Source organism: Pteropus vampyrus, unplaced genomic scaffold, assembly GCF_000151845.1.
Source record: "Pteropus vampyrus isolate Shadow unplaced genomic scaffold, Pvam_2.0 Scaffold48, whole genome shotgun sequence".
NCBI lineage: Eukaryota > Metazoa > Chordata > Mammalia > Chiroptera > Pteropodidae > Pteropus > Pteropus vampyrus.
In genome coordinates, this window is record NW_011888829.1 from 7,254,069 (window position 1) to 7,281,656 (window position 27,588).

At 43.5% G+C, this 27,588-nt stretch overlaps 1 protein-coding gene and 1 pseudogene across 2 annotated transcripts in view; one reads left to right on the forward strand and one right to left on the reverse strand.

Moving 5' to 3' along the window:
• LOC105291646 (plexin-A4-like) overlaps positions 1 to 27,588 on the forward strand; it is a 331,962-nt gene that overhangs the window by 285,278 nt on the left and 19,096 nt on the right. The window contains exon 5 of one of the 2 annotated variants that reach the window (XM_023530313.1): positions 387 to 675. The exons of the other annotated variant lie outside the window; for it this stretch is intronic. Coding sequence (XP_023386081.1) covers positions 387 to 407 — 21 coding nt within the window. The 3' untranslated portion in view covers positions 408 to 675. Of the gene's footprint in view, positions 1 to 386; positions 676 to 27,588 lie in introns of those variants that run through there. 2 annotated transcript variants of the gene reach the window in all.
• Positions 5,872 to 5,990, reverse strand: LOC111739239 (annotated as a pseudogene).

The following is a 27,588-nucleotide window of genomic DNA, read 5'->3' on the forward strand; positions in this document are numbered from 1 at the left end:
AGTAGTAGGGCCATCTTGCTTTACAACATATTACGCAGGCCTGACACATTCATTCACTCAACAGATACTCACTAAGCACCTACTGTGTGCCGAGCACTAGCCTAGGTACTGGGGAAACAACAGTGAAGAAACAGATGGATATCTCTGACTTTAGGAGCTTGCAGTTTTAGCAAGAGGAAGCAGTGAAGAAACAGTCAACGTACTGGATAAATCATAGTTGCTGAGCAAGCGGTAAGTACTACGGAACGAGGAAATGGAGCAGGGTCAGTGGGACCCGGGAGGATTGCAGTTTTAAACGGGATGGTCACAGAAGGCTTCCCAGAGACGCTAAGGGGAGGCCTGTTGAGGGCACCTGCCCCTTTCCTGTTCTTTGTGTTTCTTTTCAGGCTCTTTGCCTGGGGTTGTAAGATCGGGAGATGGTTAAATTAAGCCTGCGCTGTGAGAGGGAATTGTGTGAAGATGCCATTGTGACTGTGACACTGTTGAGCGTTGCGGAGGGAAGTTTAGTTCAGGAGGAAAGTGATATTGTGGTCCAAGACAGGCTCGTGCCACTGGGGGCTCGGACTCCTCGCTGGACAGCCTCCGCTGTGTCCCCTGTGTGATGAGGGGGGCATTATTGCTTCCATGTGTCTCAGTGTCCCTCCCGTCCCTAGCCTGCCTCTCAGGGGTGTTCTGAGGGTTCTGAGGTTCTGGCATGATGTCTGACGATCTTGGAGGTCCACTGACATCGATCTCATAAGATGCGACTGTGGAGATTGTTTCTGCAGCCGGAGGTGATGGGCTATGGTAAGGATGATCCTGATGCTGACTGGCGCTGGGTCCCTGGGCACGTCCCCCTTGAGGTGCGTTCGTGGTGACACAGCCGTCTTTCCATCATTCCGCCTGCCCCTGCAGGGGACCAAGCTGTACATTCTGGTTTGTGTTTGGATGGCTGACACTGTGACAAGCCCATTTGGACATTTGCTCCTGGCACCCAGACTGGGCCATTCCCGATAGCTCCTGGGAGAGGGAACTTGAAGAACAGGCCTGAGAGTGAATGACAGCAATCGGAGCCACCTGGGGTGCTCACAAAAAGAGAAAAGCTGTCGCAGCGTTTCACCCAATTTCACTCAGGCAAAAGCCTTGCCATTTGTCTGGAGCTGGATCCGCGGTTTCCAGCACGTCATGACCGAGATGTTCTCACTTCCGACTTCCTTCTCAGTGAAGGCAGAACATCTCCATCGCAGAGCTCGAGGGAACGAGGCAGGGGAAATGACTTCCTGCTCCAGTTTCCTACAGCCACAAGGGGCTGGTGGCCTGGATTCTCTACTGTATCACAAAACCTCAGAACTGGAAAAGCCCTTGAGCCTCATCGGGTTCAGCTCTCTCCCGCTGCCTTTCCCCTCTATGATTGATGAGCCAGCTGAAGCCCAGGGAAGTAAATAGCTCGTCCAGAGCCACACAGGTGGTTGGGAGAGGAGCCGAGGCAGCTGGCATCCCACTGTCACGTCTTCCCCTTCCCCTATTCCACTGAGGAAACTTGGAGCTCTTTGTGGGGGTGAGAGACTCTCCTCATCCCCTAGTCTTCCCAGCAGGAGAATCGCGTGCCCGAGTCCTCAGCCACCAGAACGAGCCTTAGAAACCAAACGGACTTGCCGTGGGCAGGGAGGGATGACTGGGTCATGAGGGTTGAGAGTAAGAACTCGGAACCGACCTCACCGATCTGTGAAGGAGGTCCCAAGGCTTATTCTTTCTTAGTTCTCTCCTGATGCAAGTTGGGACAAGGGCTCCTGTACAACATCCACTCTAGAGCATCTTGGGGTACACAGGGCTCCAGACACAGCCAGTCCACTCCACGGAGGGAGTAAGCAGAGAAGCAGCCCACCACTCCCACCATCTTTGCTTCTAGTGATCACTCGTATAGGCGTAAAAGTCTCTAACATCCGAGTATGATCGAGCTTAGCAGCCCTGCCTGAGAGGAAAAGATGACAGTGACTTGACATTTCTCAGAAAGTCATGGGGGTGACCGGAATCAGCAATGTGTGCAGGACAGAAACCACAGGTGGTCGTGAACTGGCTGTGAACTTGGGTTTTCATCTTAGCCCTCAGTACTCATCAGCTCTGCCACCCGGAGCAAGTCATCCAAGCGGTTTGTGCTTCTGTTTCTTCATGCGTAAAATGCAAATGGTCATGTCAACCTTTTGGGACTTTTAGGATTAAAGTTAATATATGTAAAGTGCCCAGCATACAGTAGGCTCCCAGCAAGTTCAGGGTTATCATCATCATATTATTATTATTACTAATACTTTTAGGAAACGCACTGTCGCTAGGGGTAGCGAGGCTTGGACAAACTACCGCTTGGTGGCTAAAGGTCATTTCAGCTCCGGGCACCAGCTCTCCCAGGTTCCCCAGCACCCCAAGCCGTTTTGAAGCCCCTCGGACAATTAATAAGGCTGAGTGTCCCTTCCCTCCCGTTAGCCCTGCCCTTGAGGAGACAGAAGGACCTGGAGCCTGAGGTGTCCTTTCCCAGTCAGAGTCCTGTGGCTTCTGCTGGGCTCGGCGGGTTTTTCTTTGCAAACTCTACGTCTGCTCTGGGGAAGGAATTTTAGTCCGTCTGCATCCAGCCGCACTGAACTTGTGGGTATCACAGACTAGGCAGCTGAAATAGCGTCTGGCTCCTCATGTGTCAGGATTTCCAGGACAGAAGGGGACATGGCTTGTTCCCCTTCTCTGCCCAGAACAAAAGAGGAGCAAGTGTGTAAAAGTGGGGCGGATGAGGGAGGAAGCGGAGCAGGAGAAAGACAGGACATCTAAGGAGCAAGTGATTATGGAAAGGCCATGGCAGCTCTCTCGTCCTGAACTCCATTAAGCTTCTGTCTGCAGCAATTGCTCTGCCAGCCAGATCTCTCCACTCAGGGCCAGCGTCTCCACACTTTCAGGGCACTCGAAGTGCCATTTTTAAGGCAACCACCTACGATGTTCCACGTAGCGGCATGTGGGAAGACTCTACCACGTGGGCAAACAGGCCAGGGGCTGTGTCTCCACCCTGGCCACGTGTGCTTATTGTGCGCCCAGCGCAGGGCTGAGCACTGTGCAGCGTGGAGAAGAGAGGAAGGGAGGCCTGTTGTGGGAGCTCTCTGGGGCGAGTGGGGACACACTCCAGCTTCCGGAGCACTGCAAAGAAAGTAACCCCTTGTGAAGTTAGGGCTCGGAGGGGAAAAGGGTGTCAGCTTGAAAGGTCATTGCTCTTGCTGTGTTTCCTAAGGCAAGGCCCTCAATTCTACGGGCTCACCTTGGCCCCTCCACCTCCTATTACACGAGTGGGTGCGGACGGATGCTGGTCCACACAACCCCTGTCCTCTAGGGACTGGACGATGTCAGAACGGAAGTGTTTAAGATCCTGAGGACTGATTGACTTGTGCTTGAGTTCTGCAGAAAGAGAGGCTGGAAATATCAGGTCTTGGAGTAATCATGTCCTCAGTTTGAATATTGATACGATGTTTTTAAAAAGTAAACAGTTGTGTGTTAATTTGTACCATTGTTCGAGATGACTAGTTGGTATTAGCGATGTCACAGGACTTTACCAAACGCAATGTAGGAATGAAAGGAGAAATTACAAACAGCAGAATTGTATCCGAAATGAGTCTCTGAAGTGCATTTCAAATATTATGCATAGACAATGGAGACATGAATTTGAAACGGACTCAAAGACAATGCTATCAGTTCGAAGGGATGCGTCATGATTGAGGAGGAGATTGGATATTTTTTAAAGAAGGTCACACAAACCAAGGAAGGAGTGGAGAAACGGGTTCGGAAAGAGATATATCCTTCTCAAAAAAGATGGCGGGCTGGTGCCGAGGGCTGTCCAGTCACCTGCTGGGAGACCTGAAGGTGACTCAGAGCCTGAGCTGGAACCACCAGTCCTGGTTTCCAGTCCTGGCTTTGACACTTTCTATCTCTATGACCTTGGGCAAGTTATTTAACCTCTGGGTACTTCAATTTTCTCAACAGTAACACAGGATATGCTAGCGCCATTTCCTGGGTGTTTACAATGAGTAAATTAGAAAACATATATAAAATTCTCAATGCAGGGCCTGACGCAGAACGAGGGCTCAATAAATCTTAGCTTTCATCTTTATTATTTTCAGTATGCTGGTCTAGTAGGAGATTATCTATATTTTATTGAAAAAAATCACCTATAATATTTTTACTTCTATCATTCATAAACATATCCCTATCTCCTCCAGGGCATATTGGACCGCTGGTTTTTTGATACCTAGAGTGGCAGAGAGCAGACCAGGTGGCCTTCATCAGCCACACTTCCCAGTCAGCCATGGCCGCATAGCCTGAGGCCGGGGGTGTTGAGGGTCCCTCGGCTGTTCTGGTGGACTGTTGGTGTCCAACTTGTTTCCCTGAGTCACCACTTTAGCAGAGGTCACCACTGACACCTGACATTGCTTTCAGGCCCCTACTCCCCTGAAGCCACCTTTAATCCACAAGACTTGGTGATAAATGCTCACTCTTACAAAGGTGAGGGCGTCTCAGGACACAAGCAATACACACGTGACATGTGACATTTAGAGGAGGTCTCTCACCTGTCCCTCACCTTGAAAACGCTTTAAGCATCAGTTAGATCAGGATGCTAAAGGTTGCTAAGAATAATCAGATGGGACAAGGGAATAAACTATTAGAATTTCTTTTTCTTTTTTCTATTTAAAACAAGAAATTAGGCTTTTTAAATTAGGCTATTTAAAGTACAACTGATAGTGGATACCATTTCCCTGCCTCGGTCTACACATGAGCCATTCATGTGTCGGGAAGGTATGGAGGTGCACTGAAGTGCCACATCGCTGGTGGTTGGCGCTGGTGTTCTTACCAGCTGAGTCAGTTTCAGCATATGACAACAAATTTGCAATTTATGTCTCACAAATATTATCAATATTATGAAAACAATCCTTTAAATAGAATTTTTGCTGATAGTTTGCAGTGAGATGAAAATTTTTGTATGGCACAGAGATTTGCTGGTCATAGTTACAGAAATAAATGTTTTTCTTTTAAAAGAACCAAAATGTTTCACATTTGTTGACCTTCTCTGTTCTGACAAGCAGCTGTCAGAAGCAGCTGTCAGAGGTAGGCCACTTAACTGATAACTTTGAAAAATTACATATTCCAGCTGCCCCCTCAATATAAAGTCAATGTGTTAACAATGAATTAGAAAGTAACTACTTTTATAAAGAATTTATGGCATGGAGAGGCTATTTTGGATGGGGGGAAAAAGAATATTTAGAAATAGTTTATCTTGACGTGGTTTTATTGTTGATGTGAGTGTGATAGACACTTCAATAACATATACAAAAACTTAAAAAATTTGGAAACAGAATCTGCCTAAAATTCTTCCAACTGAAGAGTTTTAAAGAGTTTTGACCTATTTGTTTAAAAAGACAAAAATTCAGCACCTTCCAATTAGTTCAAAGAACAGCTGATTGACATCAGAGAAGATGGAAATCTACTAGCTGAATTTCAACAACAATCTTCCCATAATTGGTGCATGAAACTGGAAAAAAAAAAAAAGTATCGTGATTTAATCAGCATAGCCAACAATGTGCTTTTTGCACCTCTGTGTCTACATGAGGTATCTTTTTCCATTGTGACAGCCATTAAAACAAAGTATCGAAATAAATGGGTCCTTACATTTTAGAACCCCATGTCACTAAGTGCTAAACAAAGATTTTCAAAAATAATGAAGCCAGTCTTAACACATCAGTCTCACCATTATTAATAATACTCTTTGTGGTGATAGTAAAATGGTTTACATTATTTATTAATAAAACAAAATAAGCTGATGCTATTTTTTTATTTTATTTTATTTATTTTTATTTATTTATTTTTTTACACCTACAGCACCTGGTCTTCCCAGGTGTCCTCTCATCCAGGTACTAACCAGGCCCGACCCTTCTTAGCTTCCGAGATCAGATGAGATCCGGCATGTTCAGGGTGGCATGGCTGTAGGCTGTTTTTATCTTTATCACACTTTATTCCTAACTTTGTATATATTCGGTAATGCGATGATGTTAGTAAGTAGCACACGTATATTCTTTATAAACACATATATGTGCTTTGTAGGTGCATGATCAAAAAGATTCTTACTACAGGGCGTGTAATCAAAACTCTTTAGAGACCACTGGAGTATGTACATTTGCAGCTGCTTCATATATTAATCTCATCTCGATCTCTGATTTTCACTTTCCCGTACCTTCTAAAACTGTCTCCTTTGTACCCAAGAGTTTGTTGTTTAGACCCAGCTTAGCAGTCCACAGAGCCCGCTATGTGCAAGTGCATCGATTTGGAAGGAACCAGAGTGGTCAATTTCTTTATTTCTGGGTAATTTACCCAATGTTTTCTAGATCTTTCTGGGGCCCAGATCCCTGGACAGCAGACAGAAAATTCTCTCCAAGAGCTACCATAGCAATTTGCGATAGTGCCGACAGATAAGAAAATCTTCACGCAAGCAGATAGCATTATGATGGCTCTGACCATTAGAGCTGGCAAGGAAGATTCTTGTAAAAATATGGCCAGAATGACATAAACCTGTCAGTCAAGAGTTGGCCCTTTCTCATGATGTCTGCCATTTCTCATTCCTTTCTCCTTTGTCTCGTGTCATTCCCATCTTTCCTTTAACCCGTTTTTGGCATCTCCCCCACCTTCCTCCTTATGTTTATCTCAGTCTCTTGTGTCACCCTTCCCCACATTCGCCTCCCATTTTCCCAGTCCCTGAGGAGGAAGGGGGGTGTTGGATGGGGTCAGGCCAGTGTTTTCCAAACTGTCGGTCATGACACATTAGTGGGTCGAGAAATCAATTTAGTGGGTCACTAAATCAATTTAAAGGGTCACGACCAGATTTTTTTTTTAATGGAATAGAATAAAATCGAAGAGAACAGTGTCCATCAAGCATAGTAAAGATAAGTGCCATTTGTGAAACTACAGTTGTGCGTGTCTGTGTGTGCCCTTGTTGCACTGTAAAACATATGTCTCGCCGTGAGTCACGGTCAAAATGTAATCCACTGGTCTCAGGGATAATGTCTTGTATACACTGGCAGTAAGTTGACTTCAGCTTTGGGCATCCAGCTCCTATTCCAAGCATAGCTAATGACATCATCTGAACTAGTTTTTATTTAAGTGATTTCTCAGTTTCAATAATTTGGCTTCAACAGTTACTGGTTGACAGTTTAGTGTAACGGCTGTGGGGTAGTGGATGGGTGTTGGACACAGAGTAAGGCTCACTGGAATCAAGTCCTTGACTTGTGGGATCTTGACTTCTGAGTCTCAGTTTTCTCATTTGGGGACCTTATCAATGCTTTCCAACTCATTATTTTGTTAAGGCACACGTAGAAAGTAAATGTATTTGTACAGCTTACCGGGGTGATGGAGGTTCCCTTATGACCAGAGGGGACCAGGTTCTGGGGGCACTGTCTTCTCCAGACATTTCCCAGCTGCCCCAAGAGTTAAAGGATCAAAATCGTAGTACACCTATGGCCCACCGCAGCATCACAAAGCATGTCACCCCTCACCAGTGGGAAGCACCGTTCAGATGACCACAATATACAAATAGGCCTAGAAATCTTTGTCTTTGCAACTGTGTATGTAGGTCCCCATGCTGGGAATATACAAAGATGCATAAGATGTGCAAGAATATACAAAGATGCCTTTAACAGGCACATATACAAAGATGCCTTCTAGGAGCTTACTAGTTAGTGGTTTTGTCCACCACCCACATGTTGCAAGAGACACCATGTGATGCAGGGCCAGCTGAGCCATGATTAGCTTGCCTTTGCAGCAGCCTCTCCTTGCCTGGAGCTCTGACACTTGAAAATTTCTTTCCTCTCCATGGGAACTGAACACGCCCTCTGAACTGCCTTGCAATCTTGATATTTCTTAGTTATAGACATAAACCTAAGACAAGTCAAGATGAAAGGGCCAAACTCCAATGGCTCTTTAAATGCCAGCTCTTGCTGCATTCACCGTGTGCACTGAAGCTAATAAAACTAATTACTACCTTCTTAAAGAGCTGAGCATGGATGGGTACACCCTTGAAAGTGGCCAGCAGAAATGCTTCTTGAAAACCAGTCTCCCTGCCACCCGAGGACCCCTGCCTCGGGCCATTAGTGAAGAGACTGGTCATTATTAACTAGTTGGCATTGACTGATGACACCAAGCCTTTTTTTTGGCCAAGCATGGTCTAGTGGCAGGTGCTTAGTTGACCCCTGGAATTTGGAATTTATTATGCCATGAAAACAAAGAAATAAATTAGAGGAATGAGCAGAAGCTCCCATGGTTAGACACATTGGTTAGACAGACAGCTCAACAACCTCTGCTGGCCCACTCCCCAAGGCCACACCCACCAGAAGGAGCCTGCCTTGGTTAACACACTTCCGGGTTCCTGGCACTGTTCCGCTCCAGACCAGCAAATGAAGAAAGAGATTCCTGTCCCCCCGCCCCCTTTTTACCCCTCTGGAGCCTGGTGTCATAGAAAGAGATGTTGTCTGTGCCACATCCTGCATACTGGAGAAGATTCAGAAATCCCTTATGTAAGGGACCCATTCTATCAAATATGCTTATATGATAGATTGTATGTTACAAGTACCAGGGGAATCTTTCTGCATAGGAAATAACTCTTTTAACATGTTTGTCAGTCATTTACATTGTCAGGTCATATTTGATTTTTTTTTTTTTTTAAGTGAGATACCCTTGTTATCAAATGATATCCTTTCAACTTAATTTAACAAGCACATATTGTTGACCTACTAGAGGGACTGGCAAACTATAGTCTAAATCTGATGGACCACCTGTTTTTGTAAATAAAATTTTTCTGGAACCTGGTTATGCCTATTCACTTGTGTATCCTCTATGGCTGCTTTTACCATGACAGCAGAGTTGAGTAGTTGAGATAGGCCATGTTTCCTCTGTCAACTCTAACATAAACTCTCTGGCCATTTATAGACAAAAATGTCCTTCTCCTGACCTGCTATGTGTTAAACCTCAAGGTCAGAGAACAAAGAGTAAAGTACAAAAAAAGTCTGGCAGGGTTTTTGCCCTCAGGGAGGTTACAAGTTCACAGGTGAGAGGATCTTAAACACACAAAGCATAAAATGACCACAGTTTCCAATATGGGGCTCAGCCACACAGTGTGTGTCCTCACCCGTGGGTCTCTGCTTCCATCCTGTCCAGGAAGCCCTATGACTCATCTCACTGGGAAAATTATGTGCTGACTTCAAAGCCTACATTGCACTTTGAATCATTCTCACCCAAACTCTTCAGATTGCATGCTCCTATCTATGTTCGTCTTTGCAGTCTCAGGATCCTGGTGTGGCAATTTATAACATACAGATGCTCAATAAGCATTTGATGCACTTAAATGAATCCTCACACTGATTTTGGAAAGATGGTAGGAACCTACATGAAATGACCTTCTCTCTACCAACTAATATATATACATATATGTATGTATGTATATATATATGTGTGTGTATATATACACACAACTAATATACATATATGTATACACACACACATATATATATGTATGTACGTATGTATGTGTATGTGTGTATATATATATCTATAGATATCTATAGCTATAGATCTATATAAATGTCTTTTACTTGATATAGATCTATAGATATCTATATCTATATAGATATAGATATCTATATCCATAGATCTATATAGATCTATATCTCCCAAATGGAGCTTGGACCAAACTCATGAGGTCAAAGTGTCTACAACTCATTTCAGGCCAAGATCTTGGCTATGACTTTAAGCCAAGTTCCAAGGGTCTCCCAAATAGTTAAACCATTTTGGTAATTGACTTCTATGCAAGTCTCTGTTTCTGGAGAATATCTGTAAATGTTGGTCATATGGGAGAAAAAGGCCAAGTAACTTATTCTTCTCCTGCTTTCCCTCCAAAATCTCCTAAATCCCACCAACACACAAAGGAAATTTTTTAAAAATCAAAATGAGAACAATAATTTTATGTGATGGGATTATTTATATGGCTGTTCACCCCATGATAAATCCATCCACGAGCTCAGCACCATCTCCAGATGCCAATTCATAAATCAAGAAATATTATTACCCACTGGCCATAAAAACAGAGCCCGCCCCAACACAGAGCTCTCATTTCAGAAGTGGCTGCCCCATTTCAGGGCAGAAATGAGTTCAGAAAATCCACCTGGCTGTCCAGAGGGAAGAGAAATGTCTTTTACTTGATAAATAATCAGTCTTTCCTTCCTCTCAATTCCTTTCCCCTAGAAATATATAGAATTAATGGCACAGATATATGCCATTCCACAGAAATAATAATAACAGGGCTAACTAGATTGAAATGGGGCAAAGGGCAAGAGTGAGCATGGTGAGAAGCCTGCAGATTTTCCTGAGAAACCTTTTCTGTTAGCTTAAATGCAGTTCATGAATAAACAACTTAGAGACAATTTAGTGCAAGTCTTCCTTTCTGGGCACTTCTTCTGCAAGTAGCCATCAAGGACAGGTAGAGAAGCAAGGGAAAGGGCTGGGAAGGAGAGAGTCATTGCAGAAAAGGCTGGAGGAAGTAGATGGAAGCTGCCGGATCTGTTTATAATTCCTCCAATGTGACCGTATACTTCATTTTTTATCTCCGAGGATGTGTGTTGAAATGGGAAGAGGATATAAGGAAAATTAAAGGAAAGAGAAGAAAGGAGGAGGAAGAATGAGAAGGAAGGCTGTGGGAAATCTCTTTAGGAGGGGCGTGGCCATACTCACTTGACAAATAGGCAAGATACAGCAGTAGACAAAACAGACAATGCCCACGTATGCATTTATGTAGCTTACATTCTAAGGGGATGAACAATAAACAAGTGAGCAAATAAATAACCAAGATAATTTCTTCTAGTGATAAGTGCTATGGCGGAAATGAAATGGAATCACATGATAGAGAGAAGCTGAAACCAGCAGTTGAGGATTTAGACTGAAGTGGTCCAGGAAGCAATTTCTGAATAGATGACATGCAAGCTGACCACTGGATATCTATGAGGAGAACATTCTAGGTGGAGGGAACAGCAAGTGCAAAGACCCTTGATGCAGGTTGCAGTTGGTATATTCAACTAACAGAAGGTAGTCTCCATAAAGACAGAAGACAGGAGATGGGGAACCCACCTGGGTGTGCAGTAGACGACTTTGGGACTCTCCAACAGTGCTTGGGCAGTGCTAGCCCCAGATGTTGGTGACTAATTTTCTATCTAATCCATCCAATATAGTAACAGTCGGGGAGTCATGCAAAAACAGAAGAGGTTCCTTCCACCCTTTGTTTATTTCCTAGACTGGCCTTTGCTTGAGCATCTTAATCCACTAGCACTCCAAGTACTGGAGAGAGATGCCCCATGAGAAAACGGCAATAATGAGAACTAATAGTCACTTACTGTTAAAGTCATGCTGGCAGAGTTCGTGGGGTTGTGTTTTGTGTTTTGCCAGCTTTATTGAAGTATAATTAGCATACAGTCACCAATTTTAAGTGTAGAATTATATGGCGGTGATCGAATAGTTCTGTATCCTGATTGTGGTGGTGGTTACATAAATTTATATGTGTGTTGAGATGATGTAGACTGATATACACCCTTTACACCAATGCCAATATCTTGGTTTTGATATTACAGTTTCGTAAGATGTAACCGTTGGGGGAAACTGTGTGAAAGGTACATGGGACCTCCCTGTACTGTCTTTACAACTTCCTGTGAATCTATAATTATATTGAAATAAAATGTGTTTTAAAAGTTAAAAAAACAAAATAAAAAAATTAAAATGTAGAAGAAAAAAGAAAAATTTTTTAATTGTATTACAATAATAATCATTGCAGAGAAGATCCACTATTGGATACAAAATTAGTGAGCAAAAGTTGGAGGAGAAACAGTATATTTGCATAGTTTCCAAGTATTTCCTCCAGGATACTTATTAGCTACAAAGGGAAAAATAGTAACTTTACAGTTGAGAAAGCACTTACCAGGTTGTTAGGAACAAGAAATATCAATATCACGAACCCCTTGATAAGATGCACTGAGCACACAACATCACTCCTGTGATACTCTTGCCAAAAAAAAAAAAGCAAACAAAAAAAAACCGCATAAACTCAGTCTAATTATCTGAGAACCTCAGACAAATCCAAAATGAAAGATATTCTACAAAATAACTGACCAGTATTCATGAAAAGTGTCAAGGTCATGAAGATAAGAAAAGATTGTTACAAATTAGAGATGACTAAGGTGATACAATAACTAAATGGAATGTGGGAACCTGGAACAGAACAGAAAATTAAGTAGAAGAACTGGTGAAATTGAAATAAGGCTTAGAGTTTAGTTAATTTTATTACATTAGCTTCCCGGCTTTCATAATTGTAACATGATTATGTGATGTGTGCTGTTAACATTAGAAAAATCTGAGTTAAGTGGATGTGGGAACTCTGTACTATTTGTACAACTTTTCTGTAAGTCCAAAATTAGTTTAAAATAAATAATGGTTCTTAAAATCAAAAAAATAATGCATGCAATAATGCAGTCATCACTACGGTTCTGATATAGACATTTTCATCACCCTGAAAAGTTCTTTCGACTCCTTTGCAGTTGATCTCCTCCCCCTTCCCCAGCCCCTGGATATCACTGATCTTTATTCTGTCACTGTAGTTTTGCATTTTCTAGAATTTCACATAAATGGAATCATACAATATGTAGTCTTTCATAGCTGGTTTCTTTTACTCAACACAGTACTTTCAAGATCCACCAACATCATTGCTCCCTTGTATTGCTGAATAGTATTCAATGATACCCATGCCCCAATTGAATGATATTTGGGTTGTTTCCAGTGTTGGGTGGTTATAAATAAAGCTCCTATAAACACTTACATCCAAGTTTTTATACGAGCACAAGTTTTCATTTCTATTGAATACCTAAGAGTGGGATTTCTAAGTCATACTATAAGAAACTACTCAACTATTTTTCAGGATGACTGCATTTAGCATTTTAACGAGCCATGTATGAGAGTTTCAGTTGCTTCCCCTGCATCCTCGCTAATGCTTGGTGATTTTGTTGTTGTTGTTATTGTTTGTTTGTTTGTTACTTAGCCATCCACATAGGTGTGTAGGGATATCTCATTGTGGCTTTGATTTTCATTTTCCTACTGACTCATGATGTTAAATGTCTTTTTATTTGCTTATTTGCCATATATATTTTTTTTCTTTGGTGAAGTATCTGTTAAAATCCTTTGCCCTTTAAAGAAACATCGGATTGTTTCTTCAGTGTTGGGTTTTGAGAGTTACCTACATATTCTAAAAACAAACCCTTTGTCAGATATGTGATTGTGATCACTTTCTCCCAGTCTGTGGCAAATTTTGGGCCTATCTTACAGAGTAGCAAACTGAGGCACAGAGAGGTTGGGCAACCTCCCCAAGATTACATGGTATATGGTGGATAAAGATAGGATTCAACCTTGAGAATACTTCTTGTGCAGACACGCACTGGGCCAAGTGGAGACAAAGCTGGATAATCAGATGACCAGGTCTCAGAGTAATACTACTCCCAACTGAAGAAGCTTCAGAGTGACCCTGGAATAGCCACTGGGAATCTTATCAGTGGCATTAGCCAGAGGTCCTGCTGCCTTTACTCGGAGAACTTCCCTACAGAACACTTATCTATAAATGGAGGGCAAGCCTTGGCAGCCTTCTAGATTCCATAAAGCTGATTACTCATTAATTAAAATATCTTAACCACATATAACAACCATTTCTTCAGAAAATAAAAGGGAAACTTTTCTAATGATAGCCATTTCCTGAATTTATTTTAGTCGCCACTACTTAATTTTTATAGAGCCTGGCTTGGCAAGCCTAATAAGATGTTTCTTCAAGTGTTCAGGAAGTCAGAGCCTTTCATATTCTTCTGTGGGGGTGCAGAAGATGAAGGACTCTTGCAATTTGATGTTCCAGAGGTAGGACACTTGGAATCCAGTCCCTGCCTGAAGTCACTTCCCTGGCCTAAGATCTAGAACCTATCTCTCCTCACTTTGGATCTTTGTAGTTAGGTGCAATCTAGAGTTACAGAATCCTCTCCATTTTATATGTAGGGAAAAGAAAGCCAGAGTCTCATAGCAAGTCATGGCTCTGAAGAGGACACACATCCTGGGGTCCTTGGTTCTTTTCAGAGCCACAGTCATCAGCTTCCCTGATACTAAGTAGTCAGCTGCTTTCCCTCTCCTTTTTGCCTCTAAACCTGGATTACCATGCAGCATGATAATATCCCAGTAGAAAATAGGTGTATATTCTGTTACTCATCAGTATCACTTTCTATATATCCCAGAACCCAGTCCTCAGGTAAGAAGGTAAAATGAGAATTACATATTTGAGTTAAGTCAGCAAAGCTGGAGGCAATTTTGAAGGCATGAATTAAAGAACATCAGGTGTAAGCTTAGTGTATTGAGTTCTCCCCTAATTTTAGGTCCCAATGTCTCTCCTTTCAATATCACTTAGAATAGATGATGTCTGCTCCATGAAGCGGTAGACTATGCAGGGAAGATCTTACCCCCTTTTACCATTTACACGACTTGATTACTTTGTTATCATTCCACACAGGCAAATGCATTTATTCAGTCATCTGTTCATCAAACATCTGATGAGCTCCTATTCAAGACTAGAAACTGTTTAGACCAGGGAGTTATGGAGTTAAATAAAACAGTGCTCTTCTTCAAGGAGTTCGTGATATATTGAAAGCCAGCATATAAACACTTAAATAACAATATGAGTTGGATATGACAACAGAAGTGACTACATTGTAGAGAAGTAGCACAGAGAAGTGGGTGATGAAAAAAAGACCTGAAGGAGGATACATATGAATGTGGATCTGAAGAACGAGTAGACATTTGCTGAGGGAAACAGAGAGAAAAGAAACAACATTGCAAAGTCAAGGAAGACTTTGAAACATTATGAAATCTTAAGGGAAGCTATAAGGAGTTTCATGTCGTTGGAACATGAATTAAGATGAAATATTGGTGAAAGCTGAAGATTTGGGCAGGAATGAGATCTGCTTCCTAAGTGCCATACTAAAGAAAACTTGGATTTTACTTCATAAACAATAGAGATTCATCGATGTGATTTAAGCAGGGGCGAGACAGTGACAGACTTTAATGTCAAGCAGATCATTCTGTTGGCAACGTAGTGAAAAAAATTTTTAAAAATGAGCAATCTAGAGCTAAGGAGACCAAGGAATAAGTTTTTTGCTGTCACTATGCCAGCTACTTATTTAATTTAATCTTCATAGCAGTGCTACAAAGTATTTATTCTTATTTTCATTTCACAGATGAGAAATTGAAAGATTCATAATGTACCTTAGATCACCCAGCTAATAAGGGGTAAAGCTGTGATTATAATAGTTTTGTCAGAATTAAGGGCCTGATTTAAGGCTATGGAAAAGTATAGGTTTAAGGGATACTTACGAGGTTAAATGGCTTTGTTTATAACAGCACGTTGTGGGGCGAGCTGAAAGAGATAAAGAAGTTCGAGATTCCTGGGGTTCTCAGCCAACAGAAATTAGTTGTATGATGCCATGGACTCAGATAAGAAATAATATTAGAGGAAAGCCTTTCCTAATCCTCATATGTTCCCTCTCTTTGTAACAAGTGTATGCCTCTTATGCTCTGCATCCTACTCTCTTCAATCATATAAGGGATTTCTGGCCTCATCTTTATCCTCTATTTCTTCCTGTAATCTGGTTCTTGTACTTCCATCTTTGATTGAACTCCTTCCATTTTTCTCTTTCCAACTACAGTCCTGTTTCCCTCTCTTACCACCAAATACTTTGAGTTCGTGGTTTAGACTTTCTACTTTTATTTCTTCCCCTCTCTTTCTTCAACCCTCTGCAATCTGGATTTTCCAATGAAACTCCTCTCTTTAGAAAGGTAGCCCATGACTTCCTCTTGACGAAATCCATGGTCTCTTTTCAGTTTCATCCTCTTTGACCTCTGCTTGATGGTTACGTCCATCATTTCATGGCAGTGATGTTGACCTTAACTTGGCTTCTTCATGCATCATAGAACTCTGATATCAGAAATCCAACATAGATTCTTTCACCATTTTAAAAAGGAAGTTCAGAAATATATTTCTATGCCAAATAAAAACCTCAGCCTCTGGAAATGTTACTTTCATAGCTTTCTCAAATAAACCAACACACAAGTCAACATACAAGGCCATTGTCAGGTATGTTTCTTTTTTTTTCCCCCAAGGGAACAAACTTCCTTTCTTCCCTATATATTTATTTGTTGTCTTCGGTAGCATCATAAGGTTTTATTGTGATGGTCTTTGTTTTGAGACACCAACAATAAGAAACCAGGTGTATCAATTAAGATGAGATAGTATAGGATAAATAAGCTTCAAAATTTCAGAGTCTTAAAACATAACATTTCATTTCTTGCTCATTCAGAGTTTACTCTGTGTCCAGCAGCTCTCCAGGGAAGATCTTTCGGATTTGGGGAATAGAGGGAACTTGGGAATAGAGGCTGATTCCATTTTTTCTCTGAACTTAAACATGGTCTGTACTATTGTCGCTACAGAGAAGAGAGCTGGATTGTTCTCTTAAATGTTTTGGCACAGCAGTTATACATATCACTTCTACTCACATTCCACTGGCCAGAAGTAGTCACATGGCCCCACATAACTGAAAGGGAACTGGGAAGCTCAGTTCCTGTGTGCCTAGGAAGGAAAGAAGAACCAGACATGAGCGAGTACTGCTCATTTCTACTACATCGAAAAGGGTCAAAGAATAGTTTTCCATGATGTCCCATAAAATCCTATCCTCTAGTGATGAGACAAGTACTCTTTGAGCTTTGCATTGACCTTTACATTTGTCCTAAATGGCTGAGCAGTAACTCTACTTCAGGGCCGGGAAAAAGCATTAGTTCATCTGATGGGGGCACTTCAAAGGATAAAATTCTGTGGAGCTACATTTCAGCACCAGAAATGGAGGACAGTTCCCCTTCATTGTCAGTGATTCTGCCTGGATACCAGATTTCTTAACAGTACTGATTTCCTGAAATTTCATACAGACATAGCCATACACACAGTCAAACATTACAATTAAAACCCTCCTTTCTTTCATTCCTCAATCCCACAAATTTGAGCAACTTCTTTAATGAGCAGGAATAGACCGTCAAAATGCCATCTTCTCTAAGTGTTTGGTTGACAAGTCCATCTAAATTTTAAGTGACAGCCTTTACTCACTGCACTTATGAGGCTTCACTGTCTTTCACCCTAAAGGAACTGCCAAGTAATTTTGGAACCATGGGGGAAAGTCTGGCTCTAGCCCCTAGGGGATATATTGAGTAACTTGTTTCTTGCTGACCTCAATCGGTCTATAATATCTGGATGTTTTTAACTAGCATCTGCGAATCTGTCCCTCTCTCCAGGTTCTTATTTGGAAACCATCCCCATGATAACTATGACTTAAGGAGTCACAAGGCACTGCAATTACTGATGAAAGAAATTCACATGTGGCAGCTCCCTCCATATGTGGTATAGAAATTAATAAGCATTTATTTTATAGCAAGGTAATAACGAAACTGTAGGTAGAGCTATGCCCTTATTTATCTGTATATACATATCTCTTTATGCATAGTATGTTCTCTCCAAATAAGCATTTAAGAAGATGAGTTCAGCTCTTAGAAAAACCTAAGGGTGAACACAATGGATTTCTGAGCATGCTGGTTTGCTCAATTATTACTGTCAATCCCTCAAGCACGTTTCTTTATGATTCCCATTAAAGGTGGGGTCCTCAGCCCTGACTTCCCACAATGTGCTAAGGGCAGCTCCTGCTACCCTCTGCAGGCCTCCCAATTTGCCTCATTCCTTTTTCTTTTCTCTAGTGATAGAAATATCAAATGTCCCAGCAGTGTGTCCCTGTGTATCCAAACCTGGCAGCATCTCAGGGAAAAGGACAACAAGATAAAACTACTCTCTCAGAAAAAATAAAACCACTAAAAGGACATGTTTTTGGAAGGACAACCATTGGTAGAAAACTGCCCCTTTTTTTGCAGGAAAAACATGTCAGAGCCACATCACTAGGTCAGCTTTTTGTTATTTCTATCGTAGGTCTGCATCTGCACCTTCAGATCTAACTGGCTTTTTCAGACACACCTAACCTGTCATCAGAACACTATCCAGTTCTGAGGCAGAGCTGATGTGGTCTTCAGTTCTGATCTAGCCATCAGCAGCAAAATCCTTCAGCACTTTCTGAATTTTTATGTTTGCTCACCAGTCAGCACATCCGGACACATTTTAAAACTTAAGAACATAAGCTAATAGAAGAATAACACCTTGTATTTATATAGCACCTTCCTTGGAGTTACTCCACAAGTGCTTTCCCAACTGTATCTCACCAAGACCCCTACTCAGCTCTCAATGAAGTCTGACTCCCTTTACTATAAGTAGGCACACTAGGACATCAATGGGAGTGACTCAGGAAAGGTGCATAACATTCCTCTACCCCACAACAGCACATCTACTAGCCGGGCCAGCAGTTGATATGCCAAAACAAACACAAACACAAACAAACAAAAAAAACATGCCTCAGTTGACTGAGGAAGCAACAGATGACACTCAAGAGAAGAGGGCTGAGACCTGTGTTCCAGCCGGTCTGGCAGCCTGCCTCCTCCAGGAGGTACCTGCTGTCTGAGTTGTGTAATGGGAGTGGATTACTCCACCTGCATGTGCGTATGAAGCAAAAGCATGAGGCATTTAGCTACTTCCTTTAGCAGCTCATGGAGCGGTCCCCTCCGCCCCCAAGTAAATAAGTCCTGCTCTCCTCCCATTGGTCATGCTTTCTTCACTTCAGGTAATTTTTCATAAGTATTTCACGATCAGATCAGTGATCCAAATATAGTTTCAAACTCGTGATGAAATTGATGAGGGTAAAACAAAAGGTTACAGAGAATGGGCTGAGAGCCAGTATTGTATTTAAGACAGAGGGATGTGAGGCAAGGGGGGAAATGGTCATGATGGTCCCATGGTGCTGTAGGTATCCCTCTCCAATATTTTACAAAGGAGCTTCTGGCAAGCACAGAGTAGCTCTACCTGCAAGGAGAGACCATCTTCTATATTTCCCTGTGAAATAAATTTCTTTTTCAGGAGACCAGGGCAATCACAACAGGTTAGGGAGTTCCATGCCAGCCACTTCGCATCTCAAGGCCCCCATAAACCATGGCGTGGCACTAGAGGCTGGCCAGTTCATAAATTATTCTCCCAGTTGATGGCATTTTTAATCAAGGTGTGCACCATGCTCACTAATGGCACTTGCTATGGGACAAAGCCCCAGTATTTATCTTGTTTTAATTATATTAGAAAGTAGTGATATTCAATTAACCAACTAATCAAGCAAGCCAATCAATACTGGTCCTAGCAGGATTCTCCATTGCCCAGCTCCTTGTTCTAGGTGATAGTCTATGCTTTAGAATCAGATGGAGTTAACTCTCAAGGGCTAGGGTCATGTTGCTGAGACACAGGCAGGAGCAAGGAAGTCAGGATTCAGATTTCAGACACGAGCAGAAACCCCATAGGTTCGTTTCCTTGCCTGATTATGGTGAAGGTTTGCAGCCCCTTCCTGTTTGATTAGGTGTTATTTGTTCTACAATATATATTTGTTTTTCAAGTACATATAAAGAGCCATTTTTTCTAACCTGTGGAATAGAGATCTAAGACCCTATATTCCATAACAAGGCAATGGCAGAACTCTAAATATTAAGCAGATCTAATCATGGGATGACAGCATGAATTATCTTGCAGCGTTCTCAAGAACTGCCATGTGGTTCCTAACTACACTAAGTAGTCCTAACAACAGGTGGGCCAATCTGTAAAGCCTCCACCAGGAACATTTTGGGTATGTGTGTCTAGACTCATGGCTGGAAGACACAGTGAGTCAGGAGCAGAGCTGCATTAAGGGTAAAGGCTCAGTGAGCCAGGCACACCCTTGGCTCCATTTACATGTGTCCAAGGACACCTGCCTTTGAGACTATGTGGTTGTCCAAGGCTAGGGAGCAGTTGATGGCCAGAGAGAAAAGTGTTTCCCTTGAGCTATGTTCATTATCCCTTCACCTTCATCAGGCTCCTCCCAAAGACCTAAGCTCATATAGCAACCTCGTTTTCCAAGGTAAACCAATGGCTGAAATTTGAGCAGCATTGCCTAGGTGTCTGATTATTTTTTCTGACTTGTACGACAAGAGTCATCATTGTCTGACCCTGGATGCTTCCCAGTTGGGTTGTTATGCTATTCACTGGACCCCAAGCCCTGTGATGGTTTCAGGAATCCTTACTCTTTGAAAAGCTGAGGATCTCAATAGGAACCTCTGTACTCTGCTCCTAGATGAGAATGACATTGGAAAAGTCCAGAGAAGATGGGACAGTGGGCTCTAGGATACTCATCCTATCAGCTCACAACTGCCTAAAGGCAACATGTCCCATACACAAGTTGGATCTCTTTGTAGACCAGTCAGTTTGTCCTAAAAAATAAGTCTGTTTGATAGCCACAGAACGTACCCGTAATGTCTTTTCAAATGCATCAAAGTTCCCAAGACGTCTCCGAAGGAAGATAGGAATCACTTTGTGCTTATGCAGAAGACACAACACATTGCTTGCTGGAGGAACCAGCCAAGCAGTCAAGTCCTTGCACCTCTGTGGGCCCTGTTGCTTCAGATGAGCTAAGAATCAAAACCCAGTTCCCGATATGAGACTGTCTAAAGTCGAGTGAGTTATGGGAAAGCGAGATATTTCACACAGAGATACTTTAAAAGGGAAAGAATCTTAAGACTGCCATTTGCTTCCAAACATTTGATGAGTTCAATTTATTAAGAGTTTTGTAAGCTTGTTAATTTAATAAGAGCAAATGGGGCCCTAATGTCAGACAACAATCAGTAATTTGAAAGAGGCAAAAAAATAAAAATAAAAGAAGTAAAACAGTCATTACTTAGCACAATGTTTAATCAAAAGACACCAGGAACTTTCAACTTCATGGTAATGTTTCAAAGGTTGGAGATTTCAAACGCACACAGTTTCTGACTCTGGCCGGCAGGCTGGAAAAATGGACATAGTTGTGATAATAGGCTCTGATGAAATTGAAATTTTCACCCCCACACACATGCACACGTACACATACTCACTCCAAACCTTCTCTCTTTCCCTCAAGCTGGATTTGTTTTGGGTTCCAGCCCAGTGAACTTCAGGGAGCAAGGCTTTATTATGGAATCTGAGGTCTGTTGAGCACCACATTGATATCGAGTCAAGCTGTTCTTGACTTTGAACCATTCAAAGAGCATTCATTGGCTAATGAACTTTTTCCTTATTATCACTTCATTCATTTCCATGGTATCATTAAGACTTCTGTGCTTCTCCGTGTACCCTGCTCTTCGCTATCAAGGGTGTGAGCATATGGTCTATGAATTTCTCAGTCCCTTTGTGCCCTTCATTCTGCCCTGGCTGCCTGCTTTTTGACGATTTCCCAGGATACTCGTGCCTGTGTAAGTGGCCCAGCAGGGGCACGATGCACAACACTGGGAGCTATGTCCTGTCCTATTCTTCAAAAACCATCCGGCTCAGATTTCTAACTGCCAAGGCCTGTGTACATTTGCCTCAGCTACACAGGATGTTTAGGTCGGGAGTCAGAGATTTACAGATGCCTAGGAAAGACCCCTCTGTCTTTACCTGCCCTATTCCTGCACAAAACTGAAAATGACCCCAATTCTGGCTTATTGCTGCTCTTTCCCTGCCCTCCAATCCCTCCTACATAGCACCCTGCATGTAGCTACCCAATTCTTAACTATTCAATTCATGATACCAGTTGATGATCCAAGAATGAATAATGATTTCAAAGGCTTTGACTTTTAAGATATCCTCTTGCTTGACCTAACCAGTAGAGCACCATACTTAGCCTCAGATAGAGACCCAACCAATGCGTAATAACTGATAAGCAAAATATTATTTTAAGAAGTATGAAATCAACCCATCTATTATGATCCAGATACTTCAGAATGGATTTGAACCCAGGCCGAATCAGGCAGGCCTCAGCTGACCCAAAGCACAATTCAGAATCAACACCAAGAGTTTCCCAGAGTTATGAACCTAGTAAATGGTGTGGTCGGGACCCAAACCCAAGTCTCTCCAGCCTCTTTGCACTATACCAAACTGCCTCCTGCTGCCCCCACTCATTGCTTGTTGTATTTGTTCGTTTAAGCATGATTAAAAGCTTGCTGTTTTATTTACCTCTGGGATCTAATTGCTGTAGTGGCATCAAAAAGGGACAGGCCAGGTATTTCCCGAGTCCAACAGGTGCCCAAAGAGCAGGTGACAGTGGCTCAGAAGCATCAGAATCTCAATAGAGCCAATAGTTTGGGTGATGGTAGAGACTCAACCCCCCTGTGTACAGCAGAAGCAGAAAAATGGCTCCAAAGGCATCACCTACTTTGCGTTCCCCTGATAATCAGACCTAAGAGAGGGCATGTGTTGCCTTTGTGCAGGAGAAATGAATGAAGATAGAGTCAGGGAAGTTGAAGGATGAGGTCAGGTTTGGACCAAGTTGTTCTCTGCTACTATCCAAGCCCCACAATGATCAGTCACCCCACAATAATCTCTGGGTTCTGTGACTGCATCTGCACAAAGATAGGAGCAATTTTACTACCCACCTGATGCAGAAAAAGTAGAGAGAACAAACTCCCGGGGAGAGGGTTCTGATGCGACATAGATTCCTCAATAACAATTACCACAAGCACTAGAGCTTCCAGTTGAATGAAACCTGTTCTTCAGCTTGGGAACTATGTCTGAGCTTAGTTCCTTTTTCTTCTTTTGTTTCCATCCTTTCTTTTTTTTATATATAATGTTCTGGCCTCCTCAGTCTTGTATCTCAGTGTAGCGAAATATCTAAAATGATGGTGAGTGAATGATAAAAGAAAAATGATTTCTCTTCTGGTGCCTTAATGGAAGGAAGTGAAAGAACGGAATCGAGAAGTTAATAGTTACTATCACTGATGCTCCCGAGAAAGCTTGATACGGGCGAACTCTAAATTATCCTTGCTAATGGGACAGTGGCAGCAAATGAAGTGATATCATGGGTCTGTTTAATACTCGCCATCTCCCAAGCACCTTTCCACATAGTACCTCATTGTACCTGCCCAGTAACTCTTTCAAGTTGCCATCATTATTTCACATAATGGTGAAAAAGGTTAAACAACGTCTCAAAAGTCACACAGCTGAAATGTGGCACAATGAGTCTGAAATCCGATTTTAAACTTTAAACCTGATGCCTCTGCAATGACTCCATAAACAATCCTAAATTCTCATTGAAGGTGTCGCTTTTAATTTTCCCTCCCACGAAATCAATGCAAGCAGATGGCCGATTGGGTCGGTCTTGAGTGTTGTCTCCTTTTCGTTTTCAGGAAAAGATGCTGGTGACTAGTAAAATAGTTCAAACTGAACTTCCTTATGAAATGCTCTCATAGCAACCAAGGCAGGGATTCGCATCCCCATTTTACTGTGAAAAACCGAGGCTCAGTGATACTAAGTAACTTGCCCAAAGGCACGTATCTCGTAAGTAGTAGGGAGAGCTGCCTCAGCCTGTTTGTGGATGACGTGCTGTCTGGCTGCTGGCCTAGCCATTTGAAAATGCGATAGATGCAGACTTCCTGGTCACCTTGTGCCAGGATGGCAGTGAATTTAGGTGACCAGAACACATTTGGCTTCCTCAGTCCTGCAGTCCCATTACAAAAGCCACTCATGGCGCCTACCTCACTGGTGTAGGGCCAGCCATACCACCCTCCCTGCCAGGCAAGCTTCGTGTTTAGAATCTCTGCTGATAGATTTATGGGAGGAGAGGACAGGAAAACCTCGATACCCAGGGGAGAAGTCCATCAGCTCTCGTGCAGGCTGCAGGCATGGAAGTCTCCAGGCCTGGGCTTGACAGGAAGCGCTGGGGGCTTGTGAGGAGCTGCTCTTGTGAGGAAAGTGACACTGATCTCACCTGCTGGAAGGAGTTGCTTCCAAGAGCCAACCATTGTTTGTTAGCTGCTCTCCCCCATCTCCGTCCAAGCCTCTGGATGCAGTGCCACAGTAGGTGTAGGTGTGTAAACTCAAAACCTTGACCTTAGCCAGGGGGTCACAGATAACAAGTATCCTCTAGGGTCCAGCAGCCCCCTGATGCTTTGACCTCCTTATACCCGGTACCTTTCCCTTTCTCTCTAGGTGTGTCATTGAGTTCATGCCAGGATGGGGTCTCCCCACTGTCCCCAAATGGCCATCTGGGGCCCCTTTCCTTAGAGCTCATAAGGCATAATCCTGACACCAATAGTAATTGAACGGTTAATTGAAAAGACTCTTAGCTCTGGGAACCTGGTATATAGGTAACGTTTTGTTCTCTCTTCCATTTGTGCCACTGGCTCTTTCAGACCCCCAGACATGGAACTACCTCAAAGGACAGTCCCATTCCCCTGTTACGTATCATCCCCCACCACTGGGAAAGGGGAGGGAGACTCATCAGGGGTCGGCTAGAAATCAAGTTACAACCAGCACTGTGTGTATCAGAGCATCTCGGCTCCCGTCCATCAGCCCGGAGTGTTATTCATAGTCCGCAGCCTAAGGACTGAGATGAATATAGGAGCTGGGGGAAGGGGACAGCCCCAGTGCAATGAGGCAGAGGCGGAGAGTGACTTATTAGCCCCGCTCCAGGTGTAACCTCCCCCAACCAAGCCAGGATGATTTATTGGTTCAGTAAACGGATTTTTATAATTAAAATTGATTTTCAATTTTAGCCTGGTCTGGAAGGCCTGGGTCAAGTTCAAGAGGGAAAGGGGGGCAATCTAGGGAAAGGAAAGGAAATGTGCTCTCAATTTCCCATGTGTCTGAGATCATTAGAGCAGGAAGGAGCCTCTCATTTTACAGGTGAGGAAACAGCAGTCCTGGGAGGTTGAGCTATTTGGCCGGCCTCAGATGGCGAGGGAAGGCAGAGCTGGCATCTGACCTGGGTCTCCTGGACCCCCGAGAAGCACTCATCTCCCTGGGACTGTGTGTGCATTTGCTCACAGAGGCATGGTATGCTGTAGTGCAGGCTGCTCACTGCCCAAGGACGTCTGCCCCAGGGGAGCTGGAATCCAGCATCATCCTGCATGCGAGAGCAGGGCTGCCGCTACCCAGATGATGTATTCGGAGGCACTATCTGGGACCGTTTCCTTTAGGGGTCAGCTCTTGGCCAGGCAGCAGCTGCCTGGGTCCTTCAGGGCAGTGCCCGTTGGACCCTTACCTCACAGTCCAGTGCCTGGAGGCTATTTATTGAAAGGCCTGAGGGGCCATGCTATATACGGTGGAGACACACTGGGCCGCCCTGTGTCCAGCCCCGTGTAATTGATCAGGCAAGGAATTTGAGACACGGGGAGTGGCAGAAGCACATTTATAAATGATGCGAGTGTGTCTGCATATTTAGGGGCCTACATCTAGAAAACTTGCTGGTACTGCCAGCAATATCACAGACACACTCTGCTCCTGACCGCTCTCTCCAGGGCAGGCCCAGCTGAGAGAGAAAAGATGAGTCTCATGTCCGTTGTCAAAGTCCACTTAGCAGCCTCCTCTGTTGCAGCTCACCACGGGGCATCCGTCACAGGACTCTGCGTCTTTCCCCATCCTGGGCTCTGGGTACCAGGTCCCTCAGCCAGTGCAGCTTCCCAGTCGCTCTGGTGACAGCACTTCTCTTGGTCCCCCAAACATGTCCCCTTGGGCGTGTCATATCTGGCTGTGTAAGAAAGCAGGGAAGAATACATGAACATGGGCATGTTTTCTTTAAAAAATGATAGAAGAGTGATATATCGCCTCTTCTTTTAGCTTAGTGTGTTTTTTTTTAATAGACTTTATTTTTCAGAGCAATTTTAGATTCACAGCAAAATTAAGCAGAAAGTGCAGAGAATTCCCACATATGCCCTGCTCTCCCCTCCCCCAACAAACCTCACCCACTCCCACCAGAGTGGTCCATTTGTTATAGTTGATGAACCTACACTGACGTATCACCACCACCCAAAGTCCACAGTTTACATTAGAGTTAACTCTTGTTGTATATTCTATGAGTTTGGACAAATATATAATGACATGTCGCCACCATAATGGTATGACAGAATATTTTTACCGCCCTAAAAATCCTGTCCCCCGCCTAGTCATCCTCTCCCCTCGCTAATCTGTTACCTCCTGGCAGCCACTGATCTTTTTACTGTCTCCATACTTTTTCCCTTTTCCAGAATGTCATATGGTTGGAACCATACAGTATACGGGTTTTTCAGATTGGCTTCTTTCACTTAGTAAAATGCGTTTAAGCTTCCTCCATGTCTTTTCAAGTCTCGATAGCTCATTTCTTTTTAGTGCCGAAAAATATTCCATTGTCACAGAGGTACCATAGTTTATCCACTTACCTACTAAAGGACATCTTGGTTGCTTCTAAGCGTTGACAATTATGAATAAAGCTGCTTAGGAACATCCACGTACAGGCCTAGTTTGTTTTCATCTGCCCAGCTGGACTACCTACCGCCCACTGCAGGAGAAAGACCCGACACCCAGACACACAGGGACTGGTCAGTCCAGACTGGTGGAAAGAACTTGGGAGGGCACCCCTCGTCCCACAGGTACCCTGCCCATGCCCTGCGCTCAGGAAAGCCTCAGTATCTGTCTGCTGCTGATGGAGGAAGGGCCTCTTTACAGGCTAAAGAACCGAGAGATGTGAAGAATGCTCCCAGTCCTTTGTTTTTGTAATTATGAGTAGATTACCATGGTACACGAGCAACAAATTAGATCACCAGAACAGATAAGCACAGTTTAATGCTGCGTCAAACCCTTTCATAAGTCACATCTAATTACATTTAATGATATGCACGATTCGTAATGTTTTCCCTTGGAGTTGGGTGTAACCGGCAAACATATTGCATAAACGGCTGACACGAGTGCTTATATCCAGCAAAAGGCTGGATTAAGTGGCCCGAAGTTCTCATCCAACGCTGGGATTCTTGGGATTCTTGCTTGTCATATTCAGTTTGAGCAGCCAGAACATGCTTTTATCGTTACTTTTCTCCTCTCCCCGTGTTTTCTTGGAGCCGTGGTCTGCACGGGTGTGGGTATCTTTTCCAAGCATCATGAAAAGTCTAAGCTTCGGCTCCTACAGCCACGCACACGAGGGTCACCGGGAGACTGGGCACGGGGGACGGGGAGGAAGAGATGAGCGACAAAGGAGAAAAAGCCGGATTCAAAGGTGGAGGCTGTGGTTGGGTGGGGTTCCTGCTCCCGGCGTCATTGGGAACCCCGAACTCTCACTCCTGCCCCCCATTCTGCTCCCAGGAAAAAGCCTTCAGCAACTACCACCAGCAACAGCTCGTTCAGGCTGAAGTACGCGTGTGGGGTCCTGCCAGGCAGTTTCTGATGAAGAGGAAATGGGAGGGGAGAGGATCCAGGCAGAGGCGGGCGCCCCTCCCCCCTCGCCAGCACCTGCCCTGTGCTCCCCATGCCACCCTTTTCTCAGCCTCCAGCCCTCCTTGGAGGGACATGAG